The sequence below is a fragment of the Erythrolamprus reginae genome, chromosome 3, assembly GCF_031021105.1.
Source record: "Erythrolamprus reginae isolate rEryReg1 chromosome 3, rEryReg1.hap1, whole genome shotgun sequence".
Lineage (NCBI taxonomy): Eukaryota > Metazoa > Chordata > Lepidosauria > Squamata > Dipsadidae > Erythrolamprus > Erythrolamprus reginae.
Window position 1 is genome coordinate 8,891,674 of NC_091952.1, and position 27,114 is coordinate 8,918,787.

A 27,114-nucleotide genomic window follows, 5' to 3' on the forward strand; every position below is an offset into this window, starting at 1 on the left:
CTTCATGGCACCGGACCAGAATATCTTCGGGACCGCCTTCTGCCGCACGAATCCCAGCGACCGGTTAGGTCCCACAGAGTTGGCCTTCTTCGGGTCCCGTCGACTAAACAATGTCGTCTGGCGGGACCCAGGGGAAGAGCCTTCTCTGTGGGGGCCCCGACCCTCTGGAACCAGCTCCCCCCTGAGATTAGGATTGCCCCCACCCTCCCTGCCTTTCGTAAACTCCTTAAGACCCACCTCTGCCGTCAGGCATGGGGGAACTAAAACACCTCCCCCTTGCCCATGTTGTTTTGTTGATTGATTGACTGTGTGCCTGTTTTTTATATATATTGGGATTGTTTTATGAAATTACTAATTTTAAATTGTAATTAGATTGGTGGGCATTGGATTTGTTATTATGTACTGTTTTTTATTATTGTTGTGAGCCGCCCCGAGTTTGCGGAGAGGGGCGGCATATAAATCCAATAAATCTAAATCTAATCTAATCTAATTTAATTTCCAGGGAATTCTAGGTTCTGGCTTTGCCTTGAAGGTTCAAGAGCAGCATCGTCAGAAGCACTTTGAAAAAAGAAGAAATCCTGCAGCTGGCCTAATTCAGGTGAGCCGAAAGGGGTGGGCTTGGGAAAGGCTTCGTGGAGAGAGAAATGGACCAAGAAGGTGCTGAAAAAGAATTGATTTTATAGCCTTTATTGTCATTGTACATTCGTGCTGCAAAACCTTCTAGAGCAGGGCTCTCCGATCTTGGCAACTTAGGACTTGTGGACTTCAACTTCCAGAATTCCCCAGCCAGCCTATAACTCACTTAACAACCAGATTGCATAACAATAGACGTTCTGGCCACCAGTTGTGCTAAGTGAGGACTATCTATATATCAAACCTTCTAGAGCAGGGGTCTCCGATCTTGGCAACTTAAGACTTGTGGACTTCAACTCCCAGAATTCCCCAGCCAGCTTATAACTCACTTAACAACCAGATTGCATAACAATAGACGTTCTGGCCACCAGTTGTGCTAAGTGAGGACTATCTATATATCAAACCTTCTAGAGCAGGGGTCTCCGATCTTGGCAACTTAAGACTTGTGGACTTCAACTCCCAGAATTCCCCAGCCAGCCTATAACTCACTTAACAACCAGATTGCATAACAATAGACGTTCTGGCCACCAGTTGTGCTAAGTGAGGACTATCTATATATCAAACCTTCTAGAGCAGGGGTCTCCGATCTTGGCAACTTAAGACTTGTGGACTTCAACTCCCAGAATTCCCCAGCCAGCTTATAACTCACTTAACAACCAGATTGCATAACAATAGACGTTCTGGCCACCAGTTGTGCTAAGTGAGGACTATCTATATATCAAACCTTCTAGAGCAGGGGTCTCCGATCTTGGCAACTTAACACTTGTGGACTTCAACTCCCAGAATTCCCCAGCCAGCCTATAACTCACTTAACAACCAGATTGCATAACAACATAAATTCTGGCCACCAGTTGTGCTAAGTGAGGACTATCTATATATCAAACCTTCTAGAGCAGGGGTCTCCGATCTTGGCAACTTAACACTTGTGGACTTCAACTCCCAGAATTCCCCAGCCAGCCTATAACTCACTTAACAACCAGATTGCATAACAACATAAATTCTGGCCACCAGTTGTGCTAAGTGAGGACTACCTATATATCAAACTTTCTAGAGCAGGGGTTTCCAATCTTGGGAACTTAAGACTTGTGGACTTCAACTCCCAGAATTCCCCAGCCAGCTTATAACTCACTTAACGACCAGATCAGAGGTGGTTTGCCTGAACTGGTAGTGACCTGCTGGTGACGTCATGATGATGTCATGGAACAGGTTTGGTTGGCTGCCGCCATGTTAGATTAGATTAGATTAGATTTATTGGATTTATATGCCGCCCCTCTCCGCAAACTCGGGGCGGCTCATGTTTTGTTTGAATTTTTTAATAAGTACTATTTACATATAGACAAAAGATAGAAACATTCCATAAGAAGCACTAAGCAAATACAAGATGATAAGCACTAAGTAAATACACTCCCCCCATCAAGGCAAAGTAAAAATGACTGAGCAGAAATGAGCGTTACAGCGTCATTTGAGGGAAGGAGTACTGGCGCCCTCTGATGACGAACCAGCCTAGAATATTTAACAGTTAAAGTGATAGTACAAGTTTAAAGTGATAGTACAAGTTTACAGTGGCAAACCCTAACAAACATGTACCCTGTACCAACAAATACCATAACTGGGGATGCTACAGTCTCTAGATGATCCTCAGTCTCTAACTCTACATCACTCTCACTCTTGGACTCAGATGACAAAAACACTGGCCTAGGATACCAATACGCATCTGTCTCTTGGTCCTCGAAATCCGCGACCAGCTGAGCCGGATGTGGACCGGCCACAAGAGATAGCACATTAGTGCACTTAAGCACGTCCCCCTCTACTGACCCCCTAAGTATGAAGTAAGGTCCACGGAAGTCAATTTGCAATTGAAACTGAAAATTTGTAGCTGACGCCACTGGATCAGGGACAGCATTCCAGACTTTGACAACTCTTATTTACAGAAATCTTTTTAACAGTCAATCTTAGAATGATTTACATTGAGTTTAAATCAGTTGTTTTAGTCTCGGTGGTGCAGTAGTTAGAGCCTCGGTGGCGCAGTGCTTAGAGTGCAGTACTGCAAGCTACTTCTCCTGATTAGCGGCTGCCAGCAGTTTGGCAGATCGAATCTCAGTAGGCTCAAGGTTGACTCAGCCTTCCATCCTTCCAAGGTGGGTAAAATGAGGACCCAGATTGTTGAGGGTAATATGCTTACTCTCTGCAAAGCGCTTAGAGAGGGCTGCAAAAGCACTGTGAAATGGTATATAAGTCTAAATGCTATTGCTATTGTTTGCGTGCATATTATTATTATTATTATTATTATTATTATTATTATTATTATTATTACAGTAGTACCTCTAGATACGAGCTGCTCCACATGCGAGTATTTCAAGTTACGAGCCGCGACGTGAGCGAAATTTCTGTTTGACACCCGAGTTCAAATTCGGGATACGAGCCGAGCTTCCACTAGGTGGCGCAAGAATCTCCTTGCTTCTGGTTATCTCGGCGCGAAAAACAAAGTCTAAAGGCATTCGTTCGAGATGCGAGTTGATCGACTTACGAGCTCGGGTCTGGAACGAATTAAACTCGTATGTTGAGGCACCACTGTATTATTATTATTATTATTATTATTATTATTATTATTATTATTATTATTATTATTATGTATTAGATTTGTATGCTGCCCCTCTCCAGGGACTCAGAGAGAGTTATTATTGTGATTGAAACAGAAAAACCTCATTACTTCTTTCTTTCATGTTTTTTTTTTTAAATCCTACCTGCCTTTCCTTCCTACTATTCTCTTAGGCTGCCTGGAGGTTCTACGCCACTAACCTCACCCGAACCGATTTGCACTCTACCTGGAATTACTACGAACGGACCGTCACCGTTCCGATGTATAGGTAAGCATTTTGTCTGCACCCATGATTCCTCTATAAGTAGTCCTTGGCTTACAACCATTCATTTAGCATCTGCTCAAAGTTACGACAGCACTAAAAAAAAAAAGGATGATGAAGCAATGTGAGAAAATATTACTTTACTGAAAGAGTAGTAGATGCTTGGAACAAACTTCCAGCAGACGTGTTTCTTTTTCTATATGTTTTAAAAATAGGAAACATGGTTGTCTTTTAACTTTTGTATTTGTTGTTTGAAACATGTTTTGCGCTTCCGGGAGTCTCGCACATTTCCGAAAGTGTACTGGTACTGTTTATATCCCTTCAAGGCGAGCCCCCAATTTTTTTCGATCTAAAAATGTTTGGACTGTTGGACACCATTTTGACTTCAAAAAAGTCAATATTCTGCTATAGCACATTTCATTGAAATGATCAAAACATTTACATATGTTAAAGGGTTAAATAAGGTTCAGGAGGAAACTGTTTTTAATAGGAAAGTGAACACAAGAACAAGGGGACACAATCTGAAGTTAGTTGGGGAAAAGATCAAAGCAACATGAGAAAATATTATTTGACTGAAAGAGTAGTAGATGCTGGAACAAACTTCCAGCAGACGTGGTCGGTAAATCCACAGTAACTGAATTTAAACGTGCTTGGGATAAACACAGATCCATCCTAAGATAAAATACAGGAAATAGTTTAAGGGCAGACTAGATGGACCATGAGGTCTTTTTCTGCTGCCAATCTTCTATGTTTCTTGGTCATGTGATTGCCTTTTGAGACCTTTTGGCAAGGAAATTTAATTTAATTTATTTGACTTGTATGCCGCCCAATCCCACGGCTCAAAGTCTATGGAGGGAAGTCAGATTCACTTAACTGTTGTGTTGTTAACAACTGCAGTAATTCTCTTAACAACTGTGGCGAGACAGGTGGTAAAATGGGACAAAATTCACTTAGCAACTGTTTTGGTCAGAAAATTCGGGCTCGGTGGTGCTGAGCCGAGAACTACTTATATTTCTATCCATCTTGCTTATTATTATTATTAATTTGTTATGTTTTGTTCGCATTGTTTTTTATTATTTTTTTACTCATTGGGAAGTGTTCTCTTTCTGTTGTTTTTTTCAAATGCTAGATTTAAATTGATTTTTCCATTGCTTATATCGGTTTACATTAATTTCTTTTTCTTTTCTTGCACATTTATGTTTCTCCGTTGACCACCGTCTTTATTTTTCTGCACCTGTTTCTCGTTGGGTATTGTTTTCTGACCATGGCCATGTCAGGAAACCTGAAGACGGTCTGAAAGGCTGGCCTTGAAAAGTAGGTAAATAATAATAATAACAACAACCCTTTTTTCCAGTTTTTTCCCCCAATGACTTTTCTTTTCCTATATATCATCTAGCATTTTGACCTGTGCTGTTTTTCTGTCCCTGATGTAGAAAATGAATTGTGGAACATTTTTTCTGTAAATGTTGATTCCTTCCCTGAGCAATTTAGAGTTCTGTTTCCGAACCTCTATAATTTTAGGATGGGTGCACTGCCAACTCCCAGAATTCCCCAGCCAGCATGCTTTAAGATGGGTGGATTTCAACTTCTAGGAATTCTGGGAATTCTGTCATGCTAGGAATTCTGGCAGTTGAAATCCACTCATCTTAAAGTCACTAAAGTTCAGAAATACTGGCCTAGAATAACTAAATAACTTCAGTTTTGAACAAGAAATTAAATGGGGAGCAGGGCATATGGAGAACACGGTTGCCAATTCTTTGTGAAAATAATCTCCAGGCAGAACGTTGATCGCAGAATGAAGCAGCCTTCTCTAGTATTTGTCTTCCAGGTTTGTTGGTAATGCAATTCTCAGAATTCCCTGGATTGGGCTGAAGAGGAATTTTGGGAAGACACATCTTGTTCTGAGAGGGAGAGAAAGAGACAAAGAAAGAAAGAAAGAAAGAAAGAAAGAAAGAGGAAGAGAGAAAAATAGAAAGGAAGAAAGAGAAAGAAAGAAAGAAAGAAAGAAGGAAAGAAAGAAAGAAAGAAAGAGGAAGAGAGAAAAATAGAAAAAAGAAAGAGAAAGAAAGAAAGAAAGAGGAAGAGAGAGAAATAGAAAGGAACAAAGAGAAAGAAAGAAAGAAGGAAAGAAAGAAAGTGGAAGAGAGAAAAATAGAAAGGAAGAAAGAGAAAGAAAGAAGGAAAAAAGAAAGAAAGAAAGGAAGGAAGAGAGAAAAATAGGAAGGAAGAAAGAGAAAGAAAGAAAGAAAGAAGGAAAGAAGGAAAGAAAGAAAGAAAGAGGAAGAGAGAAAAATAGAAAGGAAGAAAGAGAAAGAAAGAAAGAAAGAAAGAAGGAAAGAAAGAAAGAAAGAGGAAGAGAGAAAAATAGAAAGAAAGAAAGAAAGAATGAAAGAGAAAGAAAGAAAGAAAGAGGAAGAGAGAAAAATAGAAAGGAAGAATGAGAAAGAAAGAAAGAAAGAAAGAAAGAAAGAAAGGAAAGAAAGCAACCATAGATATAAATCAGGTTAAAAGACTCAACTGCATTAATAAAACTTAGCTGACTATAAAAATGGCTGTACTTGATTGAGCTGGTGATATCGAATAGTCGTAAATTATTTCTTTTGTGGAGTGAGAAAGGGGCAGAATCTGGCTGTTTGTATATAAGCAAATTCATGGCTGATTAGTATTGGATGGGAGGCCAAATTAGGAAAATTAGAATTTAGAAAAAAAGGAGAAATTAGGGAAAAAATTAGAAAAAAAATTAGAAAAAAAATAGATTTTTTTTTAGAAAACATTAGAATCTCCCAAGAAGTAACAATGAAATAAAATGAACAATAACACAACATTTTGATGTAGTGGTTAAGGTGCTGGTTTAGAAACCAGGTGAAAGTGAGTTCTAGTCCACTCTTAGGCATGGAAGCCAATTAGGTGACTATGGACCAATCATCAAGGGATGGTAATTTCTAGTTCCACCTTGGGCCAATTACGAGGAGATGGTAAGTTCTAGTCTTGCCTTAGTAATGAAAGCCTTGGCTAGGTTTGAGTCAATCACCAGGAGACTGTGATTTCTAGTCTTGCCTTAGATAGGCATAAAAGCTCACTGGGTGATTTGGGGCCAGTCACTTTCTCTCAGAGCAATCCACCTCACAGGGTTGTTGTTGTGGGGAAAATGGGAAAAGGGAGGTTTATTGGTTTATGGTAGTTATGTTGGTCTAAGTGTGTGCAGTTTCATCCTTAGGTCGTAAAAAACAGGTGAAAGGATACAGAATAGGTGATACCATGGCTATTATGGGAAAAATCTGTTTACCTGGAGCAGGAGTAGGCAAAATTGGCTCTTCTATGACTTGTGGACTTCAACTCCCAGAATTCCTCAGCCAATCATGCTAGCTCAGGAATTCTGGGAGTTGAAGTCCACATGTCATAGAAGAGCCAACTTTGCCTACCACTGCCCTGGAGGAACACAGATCAATCACAAGCCTGGGGAGGGTCAGACTAGAAGACCTCACTGGTCTTTTCCAACCCTATCCTTCTATGGAAATCCCGTGGTGAATCCCTCCATTTCATATTTCTAAAACAGGTTTGGGGGATAAATTTGAAGGCTGCCTTGGATCTCTGGATGAAAGACAGCATAGACATCTGATCTAATCAGAACAAATGAGTGAAAAATTTACTACATTCCAACTTTAAAAAAATAAAACCAATGATCCAATATCTTCTGTTCCTTATGTGCGAGGGGTTGAGTGCACTGAAATTTTTCTTGTTAAATTTGCAAGGCAACCATACTGGAATCTGAGAGAGGGACAGCAGGTGATTCAATTAGTGTTGTATCCTGGGCCTACGCAGCTTGAGAACGCACTGATATTTCAAACCAGTCTTTTTTATATAGAAAGTCTCATTTATAAAAGCCAAATTCATGCATGTGATTTCAACTTGGCAGCTTCTCAGTGAGAGTCATTAAAAAATAATTGTTCCATGGCTAGGCTGCTGCCAAAGATCAAAGCTACATGTGCATTCCTTCATGAGATAAGGAGTCTCCAGTTTCACAGACTTACTTTTATAGCTTCCCAGCATCTCCGCAGACGGGGCACTTTTTACTCAAAGGATTTTAGCAGGAAAATAACAGTTGGCTAGTGTAACCTGGCTGAAACCTCAAATAGCATCCAACTCCATTGCAAAACGTTGAAACTCCACTCCGAATTACCCATACGCCATCCTTAAATACCTATAGGGAGTGGTCAACAATTCCCTAGAGTCATAAACTACAGACTACTTCCTTTCCCATACAAGTATTCTTGTCTTTTTCTTAGTCTTCTAAAGCAGGCATCTGGCAAAGGCTCCTGATCTTCTTCTTCCTCCTCCTCCTCCTTTAAGTCAGGGGGGACATGATCGAAACATTTAAATATGTCAAAGGGCTAAATAAGGTTCAGGAGGGAAGTGTTTTTAATAGGAAAGTGAACACAAGAACAAGGGGACACAATCTGAAGTTAGTTGGGGAAAAGATCAAAAGCAACGTGAGAAAATATTATTTCACTGAAAGAGTAGTAGATCCTTGGAACAAACTTCTAGCAGACGTGGTCGGCACTTAACCGGGTTTTATTCCTAAGGCAGGACTATAATTCACACTCTCCTAGTGCATGGCCCAAAGTGATCCAATTGGCATTCATGCGTAAAGCTCAACTAGAACTCACCATCTTCTCCTGGTGTTGGCCCAAAGTCATCCAATTGGCATTCTTACCTAAATCAGAACTAGAATTCACCATCTTCTTGGTTAGTGATTGGCCCAAAGTCATCCAATTGGCATTCACGCCTCAGTTAGGACTAGAATTCACCATCTTCTCCTGGTGATTGGCTCAAAGCCACCCAATTGGCTGCCACGCATCAGGACTAGAACTCACAGTCTCCTGGTTCTTTAACCACTAACACCAAACTGGCTGTCTTTGCACCTAAAGCACCGTAGGATTCTTTTCGATAAGAGCCAAATCATCTTGTCTCCCTTTTTTTAAAAAGAATGCAAAACCAGATCTGGAATCTTGGACGAGGCTCAAATTTTTATTTCTGTCCTTCTGGATGAATGTATACAAGATGATTCAGTTCAGTGGAAGCCAGTCAGATGTGGCAGGTTTCAGGAAGCACAGGGAACCATGGTTCACTTAGGGTTTATAAGATAATCATGGAGCGCTGTCTTTTTCCTGCCCTTATTTTTTTTTGCTTCCTTTGACACCCTGGATATGCCGGGTGGAAGCGTTGATACAATCACATTGCGCACAATTAGCAGGAAGTAAACCCCCTTGATCTATTTTTACAGAACTGCTCGGTCTCCGTCCTTTGAATAATTGATTGGGGTGGTAAATTTTTAATCTCCTTCAGAAGTCTTCAGTAACACAGTTGTTGTGTGACCAAATTCACTTCGGGGAGAAAATGCCGCATTTCCAGAGCGGCTTTGCTACTTTCACTTGGTGATAAAGAAGACTTTGGATAGCAAGATGAGCGGGGTGTAAATAGAATAGAATAGTTTTATTTATTTTTATTTATTCATTTGTCCAATACACAAATACATAGGAAGAAAAATAGACATGTAGTAATATATATAAGGGTAAAGTGAACTTAGAGGAGAGGATATATGAAAGTAAGAAAATATATATGATAAGTGAGAGAAAGGAAAGACAATTGGACAGGGGACGAAAGGCACACCAGTGCACTTATGTACGCCCCTTACTGGCCTCTTAGGAACCTGGAGAGGTCAATTGTGGAGAGTCTAAGGGAGAAATGTTGGGGGTTAGGGGTTGACACAATTGAGTCCGGTAATGAGTTCCATGCTTCGATAACTCGATTGTTGAAATCATATTTTTTACAGTCAGGTTTGAATCTGTTGCGTGCTCTTGTGTAGTTGCGGTTGAAGCTGAAGTAGTCATTGACCGGTAGGACGTTGCAGCATATGATCTTGTGGGCAATACTCAAATAGAATAGAATTTTTTATTGGCTAAGTGTGATTGGACACACAAGGAATTTGTCTTGGTGCATATGCTCTCAGCGTACATAAAAGAAAAAGATACATTTGTCAAGAATCATATGGTACAACACTTAATGATTGTCATAGGGGTCAACTAAGCAATGAAGAAACAATCAATATTAATAAAAATCTTAGGATACAAGGAACAAGTTACAGTCATACAGTCCTAAGTGGGAAGAAAGGATGATAGGAATGATGAGAAAAACTAGTAGAAATAGAAGTGCAGATTTAGTAAAAAGTCTGACAGTGTTGAGGGAATTATTTGTTTAGCAGAGTAATGGTGTTCAGGAACAAACTGTTCTTGTGTCTAGTTGTCTTGGTGTGCAGTGCTCTGTAGCGACGTTTTGAGAGTAGGAGTTGAAATAGTGTCCAGGATGTGATAAATAAATAAATAAATAAATAATAAATAGATATTAATGGAAATATAGCTGATAGAGAGGTGTATAAAATGAGACAGAAGGAGGCGAAACAGATAATATATGCTGCTAAAGCCTCAAAAGAGGAAGAAATTGGCAAATCTGTAAAGAAGGGGGGTAAAACCTTCTTCAGATATATTAGTGATAGGAAGAAGAAAAACTGCAGCATCACGAAGCTTAGTACAAGGAATAATACATGCATTGATGGGAATAAGGAGATCGCTGACCATTTCAATAGCTACTTCTGTTCAGTTTTCTCAAAAGACACCTTACAAAATAATACTATAGAGGGATATAGCATTGCTTCCAGATGTACAGATTCAGCTCCAGTGATCTTAGAAGCCGATGTCTTAGAAGAACTTGAACGATTAAAGATAAATAAGGCAATGGGTCCGGATGGCATCCACCCCAGAGTTCTTAAATAACTCAGATCTGTCATTGCTACCCCCCTGACTGATTTGTTTAACCAATCCCTGTTAACAGGAGATGTTCCTGAGGATTGGAGAATGGCCAGTGTTGTGCCTATCCACAAGAAGGGCAGTAGAGAAGAAGCTGGTAACTATAGGCCAGTTAGCTTGACATCAGTTATAGTTAAAATGATGGAGACTCTACTCAAAAAGAGGATAAATCAGCACCTAAAAAACAATAACTTATTGGACCCAAATCAGCATGGCTTTACTGAAGGCAAATCATGTCAGACTAATCTCATTGATTTCTCTGACTATGTCACAAAGGTGTTGGATCAAGGTGGTGCCGTGGATATTGCCTATCTGGACTTCACCAAAGCCTTTGATACGGTTCCACATAAAGAGCTGATAGATAAATCAGTGAAGATTGGACTTAATCCCTGGATAGTTCAGTGGATTTCAAGCTGGCTGAAGCGTAGACATCAAAGAGTTATTGTTAATGGCAAGTATTCTGAGCAGAGACAGGTTACAAGCGGTGTGCCACAAGGGTCTGTTCTGGGTCCTATTCTTTTTAATATGTTTGTGAGTGACATAGGGGAAGGTTTGGTAGGGAAGGTTTGCCTATTTGCCGATGACTCTAAAGTGTGCAATAGGGTTGATATTCCTGGAGGGGTCTGTAATATGGTAAATGATTTAGCTTTACTAGATAAATGGTCAAAGCAATGGAAACTGCAGTTTAATGTTTCCAAATGTAAAATAATGCACTTGGGGAAAAGGAATCCTCAATCTGAGTATTGCATTGGCTGTTCTGTGTTAGCAAAAACTTCAGAAGAGAAGGATTTAGGGGTAGTGATTTCTGACAGTCTCAAAATGTGTGAGCAGTGTGGTCAGGCGGTAGGAAAAGCAAGTAGGATGCTTGGCTGCATAGCTAGAGGTATAACAAGCAGGAAGAGGGGGATTGTGATCCCGCTATATAGAGCGCTGGTGAGACCACATTTGGAATACTGTGTTCAGTTCCGGAGACCTCACCTACAAAAAGTTATTGACAAAATTGAACGGGTCCAAAGACGGGCTACAAGAATGGTGGAAGGTCTTAAGCATAAAACGTATCAAGAAAGACTTAATGAACTCAATCTGTATAGTCTGGAGGACAGAAGGTAAAGGGGGGACATGATCAAAACATTTAAATATGTTAAAGGGTTAAATAAGGTTCAGGAGGGAAGTGTTTTTAATAGGAAAGTGAACACAAGAACAAGGGGGCACAATCTGAGGTTAGTTGGGGGAAAGATCAGAAGCAAAGTGAGAAAATATTATTTTACTGAAAGAGTAGTCGATGCTTGGAACAAAATTCCAGCAGACGTGGTTGGTAAATCCACAGTAACTGAATTGAAACATGCCTGGGATAAACATAGATCCATCCTAAGATAAAATACAGGAAATAGTATAAGGGCAGACTAGATGGGCCATGAGGTCTTTTTTTGCCGTCAGTCTTCTATGTTTCTATGTTTCTAAGTTCTACCAGAAACCAGAACAATTACCAGCCTCTTTTAGGGAGGGAAAATGTGCGTCTTACACACTGAAAAATACAGTAGCTTCCAAACATATGAATTTTGATCACGTGGTGCTGCAAAGGTCATAACTCTGAAAAATGGTCATGAGTCATATTTTTCAGTACCCTTGTAACTTCGAACAGTCACTAAACGAACCGTTGTAAGTAGAGGACTACCTGCAGGGCAGGGGGAAGCTCCAGCAGAGGTTATCTCCGGAAACATCCCCATTGTGCCATTATTTCCACACCAGCCAGATTTTATGGACTTGGTTTTCCTCCTTGTAATTAGCTTTAATAAAGCTTAATGTGAGCAGGGAGAAGATTAATTAATGTCTGTCAACCCCTGGAGAGCTTTTTTTTTTAGAAATCACAGGCGGTGTTTTTAACTATTACCAAGCAAATCCACTTAGGATACACATGAAGCCATTTTGCAGCTTCCTTTAATAAGTCACCGCGGAACTGTTAAGGAGCCGTGCCTTTAAGGTAAATAAAATCTCCATAATATATGCAGTTATTACAATCTGCCTCTGTGTTCTATCCAAGGAAACTGGGAATATTTTTTTAAAGTTTCTGGCCCCAGTATTTGCAGAGAGCAAAGCTGTCTTTGCAGAACAGCTCTCAGGTTAATTACCTTTAATCACTAAAGAGAAAAATCCTCCTTTTTTTGGGGGGGGGGAATTATTATTTTATTAAAATGTAAAAATAAAAAAACGAATACAACAAAAGCATGTTATAGATGAGAAATAAATGGTTAACATACTGTGAGGTACTGTGAGTCACCCTCCAAAAAGCAGAAAGATGGGGTGTAAACCCAATCATAACCACCATTCTTGTTCTGCCTGACTGGCTCAGGCAATGAGTAACAATCCAAGGAAAAGAAATCAAACACACACGTGCTCTGCTAATCAGCAAACTTGTATTAAATAAACAAAAAAGGGTTACTCAAAACAGTCCAAAAACAATGATAGTGCAAGGCTTACTTCAGCCGCATACAAAACACAGGAAAAAGCAAACAAAGACAACCTGGAATGAGCAGAGACGTTTCAGGAGTCCTTTTGAATCTTTGGAGCAAACAGCAAGTCCCAGAGGTTTCACCTCTCACGTGCCTGAAAAAGCTGGGTTGAAAATCCAAAGGCACGGAACAGAAACTTCAGAGCAGGAACCACAAAATAACACAGATAAACAGCCACAGTTTGCCTTGTGCCTCTGTTCCCTTTTATATCTTTAGCCCTCATTAAGGGAACCACACCCAACCCAGGTGCTACTCTGATGACCTGTAATAATCCTTCAATTGATCCCTCCTTTGCATAGCTCTTCGGCTACGCATGTCTATGAATTGGTCTGCAGAGGAATCCAAGGACGAAAGACTGTCTGAGTGACTGCATGCCAAATCCCCTGGGCTGTCTGCAGAGTCCTGCGAACCAGTGGCCTCATCCTCCTGGCTGTCTGCCATGTCTTCCTGGCTGTCAGCCAGGCTTTCGCACTCACTTTGTGCCGCATCTCTCCCATCTGTGGGAGCAACGGCTGGCCCAGGCCCAAACACAACAAAATTAAGACGGAGGGACATAATTTTGGTCACCATGATGCAGAAAGCATGTTGAGACTCTAGAAAAAGTGCAGAGAAGAGTGACAAAGATGATTAGGGGAACTGGAGGCTAAAACATATGAAGAATGGTTGCAGGAACTGGGTATGTCTAGTTTAATGAAAAGAAGGACCAGGGGAGACATGATAGCAGTGTTCCAATCTCTCAGGGGTTGCCACAAAGAAGAGGGAGTCAAACTATTCTCCAAAGCACCTGAGGGTAAAACAAGAAGCAATGGGTGGAAACTAAACAAGGAGAGAAGCAACTTACAACTAAGAAGAAATTTCTTGATAGTTAGAACAATTAGTCAGTGGAACAACTTGCCTCTAGAAGTTGTGAATGCTCCAACACTGGAAGTAAATGTTTATTTTATTTATTTTATTTTTTATGCCGCCCTTCTCCTTAGACTCAGGGCGGCTTACAACATGTTAGCAATACGTACATTTTTTAAACAGCCAGCATATTGCCCCCACAATCTGGGTCCTCAGTTTACCCACCTCGGAAGGATGGAAGGCTAATTGAAGGTTGGTTTGCTTGGCTTGCATTTTTACAGTCCTGTTGTCAGAAGTTTCTAAAATCGGAGATGAATGTAGAGGATGTGTTGGCCAGGTGGCATTCCTGGATGGATTTTGTGACTGATTTGAGGTGGGGGATAGCGGGACTTGGAAGCCCAAAGAGGCCAGCAGCTTAAGGCGGTAAATTTATCTGAATAAAAGAGCAAGGAAAGTGAGAATATATTTGTCATCAGCATATAGATTGTGGGTGGAATGAGAACACCAAGTCTTCTCAGGGAAGGAAAGATGTGGTGGATTTGAAGTCATTAGTGTAAATTCTCCACACCCTCTCATAGTAACTAGGCCTCAGCTATTTTACATGGCTTATTCCTGGAATAAAACAAGTTTAGCCCTGTCTCACTGACAGATAGATAGGAAAAGAGCAGGAGGAAGATACTGAGGGAAAAAAAATCAAACACATTTTTTCCGAAAAGCTGAATAGGACATTGAGGGTTAAGGGCAGTGATAGCGCGCATACCCATAATGCAATGCCCTCCTTCATGCAAGAACCACAATCCCCCAAGTTACTGCCATCTGCGCATACACACAGGCCTCACTGAAGCCTTGGACTTCTAGTAGGCCCGTTTTTCACCCTCCTGGGCCTACCGGAAATTCGGAATCAAACTTCTAGTAGGCCTGTTGGGTCTGTTTTTCACCCTCCCGGACCTAACAGAAGTTGGGAATCAAACTTCTAGTAGGCCTGTTGGGTCTGTTTTTCACCCTCCCGGGCCTACCGGAAGTTCGGAATCAAAATTCTGGTAGGCCTGTTGGGTTTGTTTTTCACCCTCCTGGGCCTACCGGACTTTCGGCATCAAACTTCTAGTAGGCCTGTTGAGTCTGTTTTTCACCTTCCCGGGCCTACCGGAAGTTCGGCATTAAACTTCTAGTAGGCCTGTTGGGTCTGTTTTTCACCCTCCCAGGCCTACCGGAAGTTGAGCATCAAACTTCTAGTAGGCCTGTTGGGTCTGTTTTTCACCCTCCCGGGCCTACTGGAAGTTCGGAATCAAACTTCTGGTAGGCCTGTTGGGTCTGTTTTTCACCCTCCCGGGCCTACTGGAAGTTCGGAATCAAACTTCTGGAAGGCCTGTTGGGTCTGTTTTTCACCCTCCCGGGCCTACTGGAAGTTCGGAATCAAACTTCTGGTAGGCCTGTTGGGTCTGTTTTTCACCATCCACTGGCTCCCGAAGCTTTCCTGAAGCCTGGGGTGGGTGAAAGCAGCCTCCCCCACCCTCCGGAAGGCCGAAAATCAGCTGGCCATCACACTGGAGCTGACACAGGGCAATGCCTTTGTGTGCCCTCTGCATTCCACTTGTAGCATACTTGTCATAGGTCCGCCATCATGGGGCTAGGGCATTCCCTGTTAAACAGGTGTTAAATAAAATAAAAAGCTTGAACTGTGCCCTACGTATACCTTGTCCTTGACTTACAACTTTTTTGACGTTACAATAGCACTGAAACAAGTGATTTACAACTGGTCCTCACATACTGGCGACATTAAGAAAACTGTAATTACCCCATGCATTGAAAATGTAGAAAGAATGTAATAACAAAAATGCTTCTATATCAGAAACTTTATGTGATAGAGCAAAACTAAGCATATTTTTGGAATCAGAACATCAGACGCCATAAAACAGACATATTACCTTTGCTGATGCTTTTTTTGTGTTGAGCAGCGTTACGATTCTGAAGAAGTCATCAATTATGGTTTAGTTTTTGGAGCCAAGAATTGCACTTGATCAATTTATTCAAAATATTTATAACCTGTCTGTCAAATCTCTAAGGCATGTTGACACTCACAGTCTGAATCATCTGTGGACTTTGTCTACTCAATGGGATCTACTTGGCCTCCATGCTAATTTTCCTTGTTCTGTCTCTCCTCCCCACCGTCCTATTTCATTTCAAAATATTTTTTATTCTTTTTCCCTTTCCTTTTTTGAAAATACTTGAAAGCTCACAGCCACAAACCTATGGTGCCTCCAGGTATGCAGTGCATGTGAATGGGTGTTTGTATGTGTCAAGTTGTGGCTCTCGTTGTGTGTTGTTGTTGTTTTTTCCAGTCTCTTTTGGAATGAAACTCCCTCAACTTTTCTTTATTGTGTGCAAAACGGGATTTTGGATTTTTATGCCGCCCCGAGTCTACGGAGAGGGGCGGCATACAAATCCAATAAATAAATAAATAAATTTCCTAAATGACACACCTTCTCTACAAATTAAGGCAGAAATCACCTCGTGCAGAACTTCAAAGCCGGGATTGTGTATTCTTTTACATGCATTTCAAATTGTGTTGCTAGGCATTGTACTACAGAAGTATCTGAAGGATATGGTTAAAAAAAAAAAATCAAGATGGAAGCTTCAATCATGACATTGGGGAAGCCATCTTGACTTTTTTGACCTCATCCTCTGACTCACAGATTAAGAAGTTACCACTCCAACAGTCCATCTCTGTCCTCCAGCTCCATTGTACATGTGGGAGGAGCCTCCCGCGACGGGCAACCTGACCCTGGAAGAACCGGTTATTAAATTAATAATAATAATAATAATAATAATAATAATAATAATAATAATAATAATTTATTAGATTTGTATGCCGCCCCTCTCCGAGGACTCAGAGCGGTCTCCTGCTATCAAAGTGGATCCTGAGTGCTGTGCTTCAGTAGAGAAGTGAGCAATGGGGTGGCCGGTGTGAGGGAAGGAGGAGGAGCAGGGAGAAGAGAGAAACGGCCTTCTCCTTCCCCCGGTCACTCCTTTGCCAGTTTCTCCATTGCAGTGCAACGCCCAGGATCCACTTTGATAGTGGGGTGGGTACAGGAACGGGCTACCATTCTCAGCCCTACTGGAACGGGCCCGGAGCGCGCCCGTGCTTCCCCCCCTTTGTGCGTGCATGTGCAAGTGCAATTTCTGAATTTTTTTCTCTTCTGTGCATACGCAGAAGCAAAAAACCCAGAAATGGGCAAACAAGTAAGTGCCCGCTCGCCACTGCCTGCCGCCGTTTGCCCCCTCACTGCCCACTTGCTGCCTTTGGCCTCGCTCGCCTCTCACTATTGGGACGAATGGCGGCAGCAGGGCAGTGTGGGGAGCCAGTGTGAGAGGCGAGCGACAGGTGAGCGAGGCGAATGGTGGCAAGTGGACAGTGGGGAGGGGGAAATGGTGGTGGGCAACGGCGAGTTGGCACTTACTTGTTTGCCCATTTCCATTGGGGAGCCAGCGTAAAAGGCGGGCGAGGGGCGAACGGCAGGGAAAGGCCGCCCTAGTGGCAGGGCAGGGCAGGTGTAGGTCCGGGAAAGTGCCGGTGGCGCGTGCACATGTGTACATGCCCGGCATCACTATCAGAGGCAGTCTATGCGCTACATGGCCACCACCGGAACCGCATTCCCCCCCATTTAGGCTGGGGCCCACCACTGTGTGGGTGGAAGTGAAAAGCTCCCCATCACCAGCACTCCCAGTAAGCTCCCAATGACTGGTGTGTATGTGTGCGGCATGCATATACATGCTAGTGCGACATTCGGCTTCTGCGCATGCACAGGAAGCGAAATCTCATGCAAGGACGCTCACGTGCATGAGATTTCACTGGTTTTTCTTTGCTTCCAGGCATAAGCAGAACCAAAAAAAGCCAAAAATTGGGGAAATCTCACAAGTGCGAGCGTCCTTGTGTGAGAGTTCTCTTCCTGTGCATGTGCAGAAGTCGAATATCATGCATGCATATACGTGTCGGCGCTGTGAAGATGCGTGCGCATCTCCATTTTTCCTACCGGGACGGCCCATGCAGCAGCCCACTACTGGTGGGTGGGTAATTTAAATTTAGTAATAACCGGTTCGCCCAAACCGGTGCAAACCAACTGAATCCCACCACTGCTTGTGAAACTTTTCCAAACGTAAGATTGTTGGAGGCACTCCCTGGTCACGTGATCAAAATTTGGACACTTGGCAACTGGCTTGGACACTTGACAAATGTATTTATGACAGTTGCAATATTCCAGGATCACTTGATCACTTTTGGCGACCTTCTGACATGTTAAGTGGGCAGCCAGGTTTACTTAACGGCTATGTTACTAACTGAATAACGGCAGTGATTCCCCTAAGGGTGGCAAGAAAGGTTGTAAAAACAAAGGAAAACTCATTTGACTGTCTTGCAAGGGAAATTTTGGGGCTCAATTGTGGTCTTAAGTTGAGGACTGCCTGCAGAGAAAGATACAGGTTTTCCCCCCCAGCTTTGGACAAATGACTCAACACAGGGTTAGGCAAAGTTGGCTCTTTCTATCACTTGTGGACTTCAACTCCCAGAATTCCTGAACCAATCATGCTATCTCGGGAATTCTGGGAGTTGAAGTCCACATGTCATAGAAGAGCCAACTTTGCCTACCCCTGACCTAAACCTCTTTCTTTGACCTTTGCTGACCTTCTTCGCTCTCACTTTTTCTTTTACAATGGCTTCCTCACAACTGATACCCAATATATTTTTGTGGTGTGTGCATGTGTGTACTTGTGAGAGTGTATCTTGTTGGTGACACATTGTGCTACTTTTATCACGGACTGCTTTGAGGCATGACCAGCGATGTTGACTTTGCCTGATTGTTGTGTGTGCTTCCAGTAACAACTCACAGTGTGTCTTTCGCTACAGCAATGCTTCTCAAATAGTGGGGTGGGCCCCCCTGGGGGGGGGGGTTCACGGAGCAGTGCCGGGGGGGCATGTGACCCCAGGGAACATGCTTTTCTTTGCCACATGGAGTAGGGTTTTTTTGCACCAAACAATAGCACACAGCACAGAGCAGGAGATATGAAGTGCAGATAACAAACCCTTAAGAGACACCATGGAAAAATATTTAATGGGGGATGAAAAGAGAGGAGGAGAGAGACGGAGATAATGGGACAAACGTAAGTCTCCTGAAAGCTAAGATGAGGAAATAGGACTAAGCTTATGTAGTGCTTGGCTTTACGGTGACTACGGTGGGAGACAAGGAAAGACCGGTATGTTTACTTTGTCTAAAAATGTTGGAAGCAGGAAGCCCAATAAATTAAGGCATCACTTAAACACATTACACCTCAATCACTTGATTTTTTTCAGTGAAAATATGCCAAATATTGTAAACAATTATCCCAGCAGAAATTTTTTTGGGGGGGGGGGCGCAAAGTGGTTACTTCTTCCTAATGGGGGGCATAACAGAAAATAATTGAGAAGCACTGCACTACAAGGAGTGAGCACTTTTGTTTTATATACTTTAATTAAGGTTTCTGGATCTGGACTGCACAAATTACAGGCTATCATTAGGTGGCAGTAAAGGACTACATCTGTGGTGTCTCATTGTCCCCATCTAGTGGCCATTTGAGGGTTTGCAGCCCAGACCTTGTAGCCTTAGCTATCAAAAAAAGTCAGATTATCATAATAGTAGCAAAGAAAAAAATATCTCCATGTTTGAGACCTCAAATAAAGCCTACAGACCGGGTGAAATTTCTTAAAATTTTCATATTCAGCTGCATGTACTGTGCTTTATTCTGGCAATGGTATGATTCTTTGCGCCCCGTTATTTTATTTAAAAGTATGGTACATTTATCAAAACCTCATCTTCTGGAAGGAACGGGAAAGAAGTCTGGAGACAAAGTGAAGAAAGTTATATGAATTCTCTTTAAGGTTGTGTGATAATGAAGATGTGGGTAATATATGTGTCACAATGCTTTTTTGCAACAAACTAGTATTATCAAGACTAATTTATTCAAGACAAATGTTTTGGGGGAGGGGGTAATTCGTTGATTAGTTTTTGAGAAGTGCATTCAAATTAGTCATTTGGTCTTGTTGATGGATTTCAAGGTAAGGAACAAATCATTGTCAGCGAATGATGTTCACATTCAGTAGTGGTTTGCTACAGTAAAGGATGCCACATTGGTAGTAAGAGCTGTGTGCGCAGCTTTGGGTCTCTGGAGCGGGTGCGTGCACGTCCCCTCCCAAGATTTTACTTCCTGTACATGCGCAGAAGCAAAAACATGTTGGGACGTGTGCACAAGAGAGATTTCAGTGATTTTGTGAGGATGTAGAGGGACATTCTGAGAAAGCAGTGGACCATGAAAAAGTTATTGTCTATTAAATGGGAAGGTCTAAAATCTGAAGATCGGATGCTAGATCTGCATTACCAACACATGAATAGCTGTTGTAATCAACTACAGTGGTACCTCTACTTATGAACTTAATTCGCTCTGTGACCAGGTTCTTAGGTAGAAAAGTTTTTAAGAAGAAGCAATTTTTCGTGTAGGAATCAGTGTAAAAGCAAATGATGCGTGCGATTGGGGAAACCACAGGGAGGGTGGAGGCCCTGTTTCCTCCCAGGATATTCCTAGAGAGGCCCCACGGAGGCTTCTCCCTGCCTTTTCCGGCCCTATTTCCACCCAAGAGATTCCTAGAGAGGCCCCATGGAGGTTTCTCCCCGCCTTTTCCAGCCCTGTTTCCTCCCAGGATATTCGTAGAGAGGCCCCATGGAGGCTTCTCCCCGCCTTTTCTGGCCCTATTTCCTCCCAAGAGATTCCTAGAGAGGCCCCATGGAGGCTTCTCCCTGCCTTTTCCGGCCCTATTTCCTCCCAAGAGATTCCTAGAGAGGCCCCATGGAGGCTTCTCCTGCCTTTTCCAGCCCTGTTTCCTCTCAGGATATTTCTAGAGAGGCCCCATGGAGACTTCTCCCCACCTTTTCCAGCCCTGTTTTCTCCCAGAAGATTCCTAGAGGAGCCCCCACGGAGGCTTTTCCCTGCCTTTTCCAGTTACAGTTTCGGAGGCTCGGGTTTGTAAGTGGAAAATGGTTCTTGAGAAGAGGCAAAAAAATCTTGAACACCTGGTTCTTATCTAGAAAAGTTAATAAGTAGAGGTGTTCTTAGATAGAGGTACCACTGTATATATTAGATATATAGAGTATATGTAATAATATACTGTATACTAGTCATTTCTTTAACAATAAAACTGAATCAAATCATTAAAATCCAAAACCAGCGTTTAATTTTTTTCCCATTCCAAGCACAAAGTTCAGAAGTGGTTTCTAAGCAGAAGCAAAATTAGATGTGTTCTTTGATTAAGGCAGTCAATTTATCCATCTCTGCTAATTCCTTTAGTTTTTCCAATATGTCATCCATAATGAGACACCTCCCTCCTTTCTCCTGCTAGTTTTATCTCCTCATCCTGCTTTGGAAGGACATCTAGAGATTGAAAATTCCTAATTTACCTCCCGTTCTTCTGTATTTGCAATATATGGTACAGACGCACAATCCTAAGGGAAGGAAAAAGTTTCCATGACATGGTTCCTGTGTTTTTTCTCTCTCTCTCTCTTTCTTTCTTTTTTCTTTTGCCTGAAATTGATTTTGGATTTCTTCCCATTTAGGCTCATTCCACCTTTGAATCAGCTTGAGCTCCTGAGAAATCTGAAGAGCAAATCAGGATTAACTTTCAGGTTAGTAATGGCTGAGATTTGACTCCTGGAAAAATAAACATGTGAAATGTGATATTTATGGTTCTATATTGGAGTTCTTGAAAACGAGTTGTAAATCCCAGCGAAGGGGAATTTTAGAGAACCACAGAGATGACCATGGAAAGGAAAAGTAGAAAAATATGAATTAAATCTGGGATCGGAAGAAACATCCTTTGATTCACTTTGGTATATAAGACAATGTTTTCCAATCTTCCACCATTTTAAGATCTGTGGACCAACTCCCAGAATACAATTCTCAGAATGTGGCATTCTGGGAATTGAAGTCCAGACATCTTGAAGTCCAGACATCTTACCTACTTACTGACTTATATTTATTTATGTTTTTTGATTGATTGATTGATTGAATTTATATTGCCGCCGGTTCACCCATGGTGACTCAAGGCTGCTTACAGAATATAAAACCACCTTTAAAACAATAAAAAACTAACAAAAAGAATTCAAAAAAATTAATATAGTACAATATAACAAAATCATCCCCACGTCCCACCCCTCGCTTCGGCAACAGCAGATCATAAGAGTCTACGGAGAGGGGCGGCATACAAATCTAAATAATAATAATAATAATAATAATAATAATAATAATAATCATCATCATCATCATCATCATCATCATCATCATCATCATCATCAGTCTTCGGAGAGGGACGGCATACAAATCAAATCAAATGAATGAATGAATGAATGAATGAATGAATGAATGAATGAATGAATGAATGAATGAATGCATGCCGTTTAATGGGCTCCATCCCACTCTGGCTTCCTCAGGCCAGTTGGCAGAATCAGGTCTTCAGTGCCTCCCTAAAGAGTGCTAGTGTGAGGTCCTTTGTTATCTCTATTGGAAATGATGTTTCGGAGAGAGGGAGTCACCACGGAGAAGGCCCTTCTTCTGGGTCCCACCCAGTGTATCTCCCTCGGAGATGGGACCAGCTACATTCCCTGCCTCCTCGCTCTAATAGGTCAGGTAGATGTGACCAACAAGAGATGGTCCCTCAAATAACTAGGTTCCCATCTTTAAAAGACTAAGGTTGGGAAACACTGATATAAGAAGAAAGGCAATTCCAGTGAGGGTTTTAAGAGGTAGGCTAAATTAGAAAACAGGGACCATTAGAAACACTGCAATTCTCCTTTATGAAAATAGTTATTAATAACATACTTTTGAAAGATTTATAACAATTCTCCTCTCTCCTTCTTGAACCAAACAGAGTTCAAGACAGTGAAATTTTAAATTTACCGCTTGTCCTTTTTGGTTTCCCCCCCAGAATTAATTCATATTTTGCTACCAGCTTCTACATTCCTGTTCAAGGTCATTGCTGTTTGTTTACAGGAATGCAAGTTTGGCCTTTTCTTGTTCTACTTCCCTTGTGTAAGCCAGTAAGTTTAAAATAGCTACTGTGAATGCATCGTTGCTGCCTATGGGAATAAGGTTTAATCATTTAAACTCACTTTCTCTTTGCTTGCCTTAACAAAACAAAGGACGTTTTGATAGACGGCTGCAATTCTTCATACCTGTACGGTAGGAATTGAGGCTTAGCCATCTGTCAAAACTCGCTATCCTTTGTTGTGTAAATGGGCCAGGCAAAAGGAAAAGAGAGAGAGTTTGGAAATAATTCTAAAGCCTTTATTCCCCAGTTTTCCTTGCATCAGCCTGGATCATAACCTTTGCCTCAGTTTTAATTGTTTCAAAATATGTGATGGTTATGAAAAGAAGCGAATGCCTAGAGAAAACTAACACAGACTAACACAGTGGGCCCACACCAACAAAATGATGTTTAACATCGACAAGAGCAAAGTCCTTCACCTAGGCAGAAAAAACCCTGGACACACATACAACCTGGGAGAAACCCCTCTTAGCAGTAGCGACTACGAAAGAGACCTCGGAGTCTTGGTGGACAATCAACTAAACATGAGCCAACAATGTGTAGCAGCAGCTAAAAAAGCCAACACAATCCTAAGCTGCATCAACAGGGGAATACACTCCAAGACCAGGGAAGTCTTAATGCCACTCTACTACGCCCTGGTCAGACCACACCTGGAGTACTGTATTCAGTTCTGGTCACCACACTTCAAAAGAGACATTGAAACTCTGGAGAAGGTGCAGAAAAGAGCTACCAAAATGATCAGGGGTCTAGAAACCAAGACTTACAAAGAGAGACTGCGGGAACTGGGCATGGATAGCCTAGAGAAAAGGAGGGCCAGAGCGGACATGATAGCAGTCTACAGGTATACGAGGGGTTGCCACAGAGAGGAGGGGATCACTTTATTCTTCAGGGCACCGGAGGGCCGGACGAGGAACAACGGCTGGAAGCTGACCAAGGAGAGATTCAACCTGGAAATAAGGAAGAACTTCCTGACGGTCAGAACGATCAACCAGTGGAACAACCTACCAGCGGACGTTGTGAACTCCAATAGTCTAGACATTTTTAAGAGGAAATTGGACTGCCATTTGGCTGGGATGCTATAGGGCTCCTGCTAAGGAAGGGGTTGGACTTGATGACCCGCATGGTCCCTTCCAACTCTAACAATAAATAAACAAATAAACAAATAAACAAATAAACAAATAAACAAATAAACAAATAAACAAATAAACAAATAAACAAATAAACAAATAAACAAATAAACAAATAAACAAATAAACAAATAAACAAATAAACAAATAAACAAATAAACAAATAAACAAACAAACAAATAAATGTAAGCACCAAAATTTATTTATTTATTTATTTATTATTTAGATTTGTATGCCACCCCTCTCCGCGAACTCGGGGCGGCTCACAACAAAAATATAAACATTCGTAGAAATCCAAATAGATTCAATAAATTTAAGTATTTAAAATAGTTTTAAAAAGAACCCCACTATATTAACAAGCACACACACAAACATACCATACATAAATTGTACGTGGCCGGGGGAGGTGTTTCAGTTCCCCCATGCCTGACGACAAAGGTGGGTTTTAAGAACTTTACGGAAGGCAGGGAGAGTAGGGGCAGTTCTAATCTCCGGGGGGAGTTGGTTCCAGAGAGCCGGGGCCACCACAGAGAAGGCTCTTCCCCTGGGGCCCGCCAACCGACATTGTTTAGTTGACGGGACCCGGAGAAGGCCCACTCTATGGGACCTAATCGGTCGCTGGGATTCGTGCGGCAGAAGGCGGTCTCGGAGATATTCTGGTCCGATGCCATGAAGGGCTTTAAAGGTCATAACCAACACTTTGAATTGTGACCGGAAATTGATGAGGATTTAAATTTTTAACAAGAAACATTTAAAATTATATTTTTTTAAAATTGCTTTATTCGCCAAGGCAATCTTTAGTTTTAAAGGAAATGAAAATCAAATAAATAAATGCAGTGATACCTCGTCTTATGAACTTAATTCATTTCGTGATGAGGTTCGTAAGTAGAAAAGTTCGTAAGGTGAAGTGCAGGGCAGCCCTGTGCACCTTCAGTGTTCCACGCGGAGTGTATGGATTTTTTTTAAACTGGGCACGAATTTGATGCCAAGGGGTAGACGGCAGAACACTTAGGAGCCAGGGTAAGGAAAGGAGGAAGTCGTTCTGAATGCACAGCATCGTGATCGGCAACCGGCAGGCAAGGCAGCCGGCCGTGGGACTCCAAAGCCTCTCTAGCCTGGGTTGAACGAGCAGAGACTTCAGTGCCTTGAACTTGGCTGTTTTCATTGCAAGAGGATGCTGGAAACTGGAGATGATCAGGAGAAAGAGATTAATTCAACCCGGTAACCTTTTCCTATTTTGGAAAAAGACACACGCCCACCCCCAAATTGGGAGGGGAAGGGACGGCGTGAAAGCTGTTTTCATTGTGAGAGGAGGGTTCCATGGAAGGGTCGCTAAGAATGAAAAAAAGAGAGAATAACCTGTTGTGGTTGGCTCTGGCCCAGCTCCTGCCCCTAGGAATGTGGAGGTGTATGTGGGGGAAACATCTATATGCCACAGGCCTGTTTTGCTCCCAATAGAATCTCCCGATGAAGGCTCCTCTGACGAAGGAAGTGTGAGTAGCAGGGAAGGGAGGAGTTTGGCAGACAGCCCAGGAGGAGATCAATCTTCGTTATCATCCCTGGATTCTGAACAAGAACCTATGACAGACCCACGCGTGCATAGAGTGATGCATAGGAGAGAACAACTGAAGGATTATTACAGGAGATAAGTGAGGCCACCTGTGGTTGGGTGGGGCTGCTGTAATTAGTGCTATAGATAAAAAGAACAGCGTGCTGATTTAGCCTTGTGGAAGTTTATCTGATTCATAGTTCGTCAAGATCGTGGTTTTGCTGTTTCCCTGTTCAAGACTGTGGACTTTCTGGACTTTGGAATTTGGACTCAATTTCCCAGGTACTGGGTGAGAAATTGGATTGCATTTAACCTGTGCTTTGTGTGTACCAGAAAATCCCTTTAACATTTAAAAAGGGAGTTTTTTTCTGCTTTTCTGTTGATAAAGACTTTTGGTTTTTCTTCTATTGTGTGGTGTGTGTCTTTCTGGACTAATTACCCTGTAATTACAGGCGGTTGGGACATGCCGGCAAAACAATAACCAAGCAAAAAGTCAAATAGATTCTTAACCAGCCTTGTAGATAACTTCGTAGCCCAAAACGTAGAAGCAGGAACTAGAGGGACTGCAATACTAGACCTAATACTTCTAAACAGGGAAGAAATGATAGAGGGAATTGAAATAGAAGGGGCATTGGGAGAGAGTGACCACATCATCCTAAAATTCAATATAATGCAAGCACTAACTGCTGGACATCACTAAAGTCCCAAACCTCAGAAAAGCAGACTTCAATAAACTCAGAGACAACCTGGGAAAGTTCCCCAGGAAGGAAGTCCTAACGGATAAATCCACACAGAAAGCTTGGGAGGCCCTAAAAATACAACCAAAGATCCCCAAAATAACACAATCCCTACGAAAAAGAAAAACAGGAAAACTAAAAAGAAACCAGTATGGCTAAACAAAGACCTCACAGACAACCTAAATGGGGGAAAAAAAGGCAAATACAAAAAAATGGAAAGAAGGACACATAACTTTCACATAGCTTGCCTTTAGTAAGTTCCTTAAAACCCACCTCTGTCATCAGGCATGGGGGAATTGAGACTTTCCCTCCCCCTAGGCTTATAAAATTTATGCATGGTATGTTAGTATGTATGATTGGTTTTTAAATTGGGGTTTTAAATTAACTTAAAGTTAAATATTGGATTTGTTTACATTGTATTATTATTGCTGTGAGCCGCCCCGAGTCTGCTGAGAGGGGCGGCATACAAATCTGATTAATAAATAAAATAAATAAATAATAAATAACCAAGGCAGAATTTCAACAAACAGCCAGAATCTGTAAACAAAAATATAAGAACAGCAAAGGCTCAACACAGACAATACCTTGCAATGAAAGTCAATGATAACAACAAAAAGCACATAAACAACAAGAAGAAAACCAAGGAAACGTTCACTACACTAAAAAGTGAAGATGGTAAAGAAATCTTAGACAGCAGAGATAAAGCACAGCTGCTCAATGCCTATTTTACATCAGTTTTCACAAAAAAAGAAACCACCAACCAACTAAACTGCAGCAGGTTAATGTTTATACCAATACCTACTGTCTTGTACATGTTTGACAAACAAACAGCAAATAAATAAATAACTAAATAAATAAATTTGAAGGCAA

At 41.7% G+C, this 27,114-nt stretch overlaps 1 protein-coding gene across 1 annotated transcript in view; it reads left to right on the plus strand.

Moving 5' to 3' along the window:
* KCNQ2 (potassium voltage-gated channel subfamily Q member 2) overlaps positions 1-27,114 on the plus strand; it is an 86,334-nt gene that overhangs the window by 13,752 nt on the left and 45,468 nt on the right. Inside the window, exons 7-10 of the mRNA XM_070744235.1 lie at positions 503-598; positions 3,406-3,500; positions 15,943-15,972; positions 21,345-21,413. Of these exons, the coding sequence (XP_070600336.1) occupies positions 503-598; positions 3,406-3,500; positions 15,943-15,972; positions 21,345-21,413 (290 nt within the window). The remainder of the gene's footprint in view (positions 1-502; positions 599-3,405; positions 3,501-15,942; positions 15,973-21,344; positions 21,414-27,114) is intronic.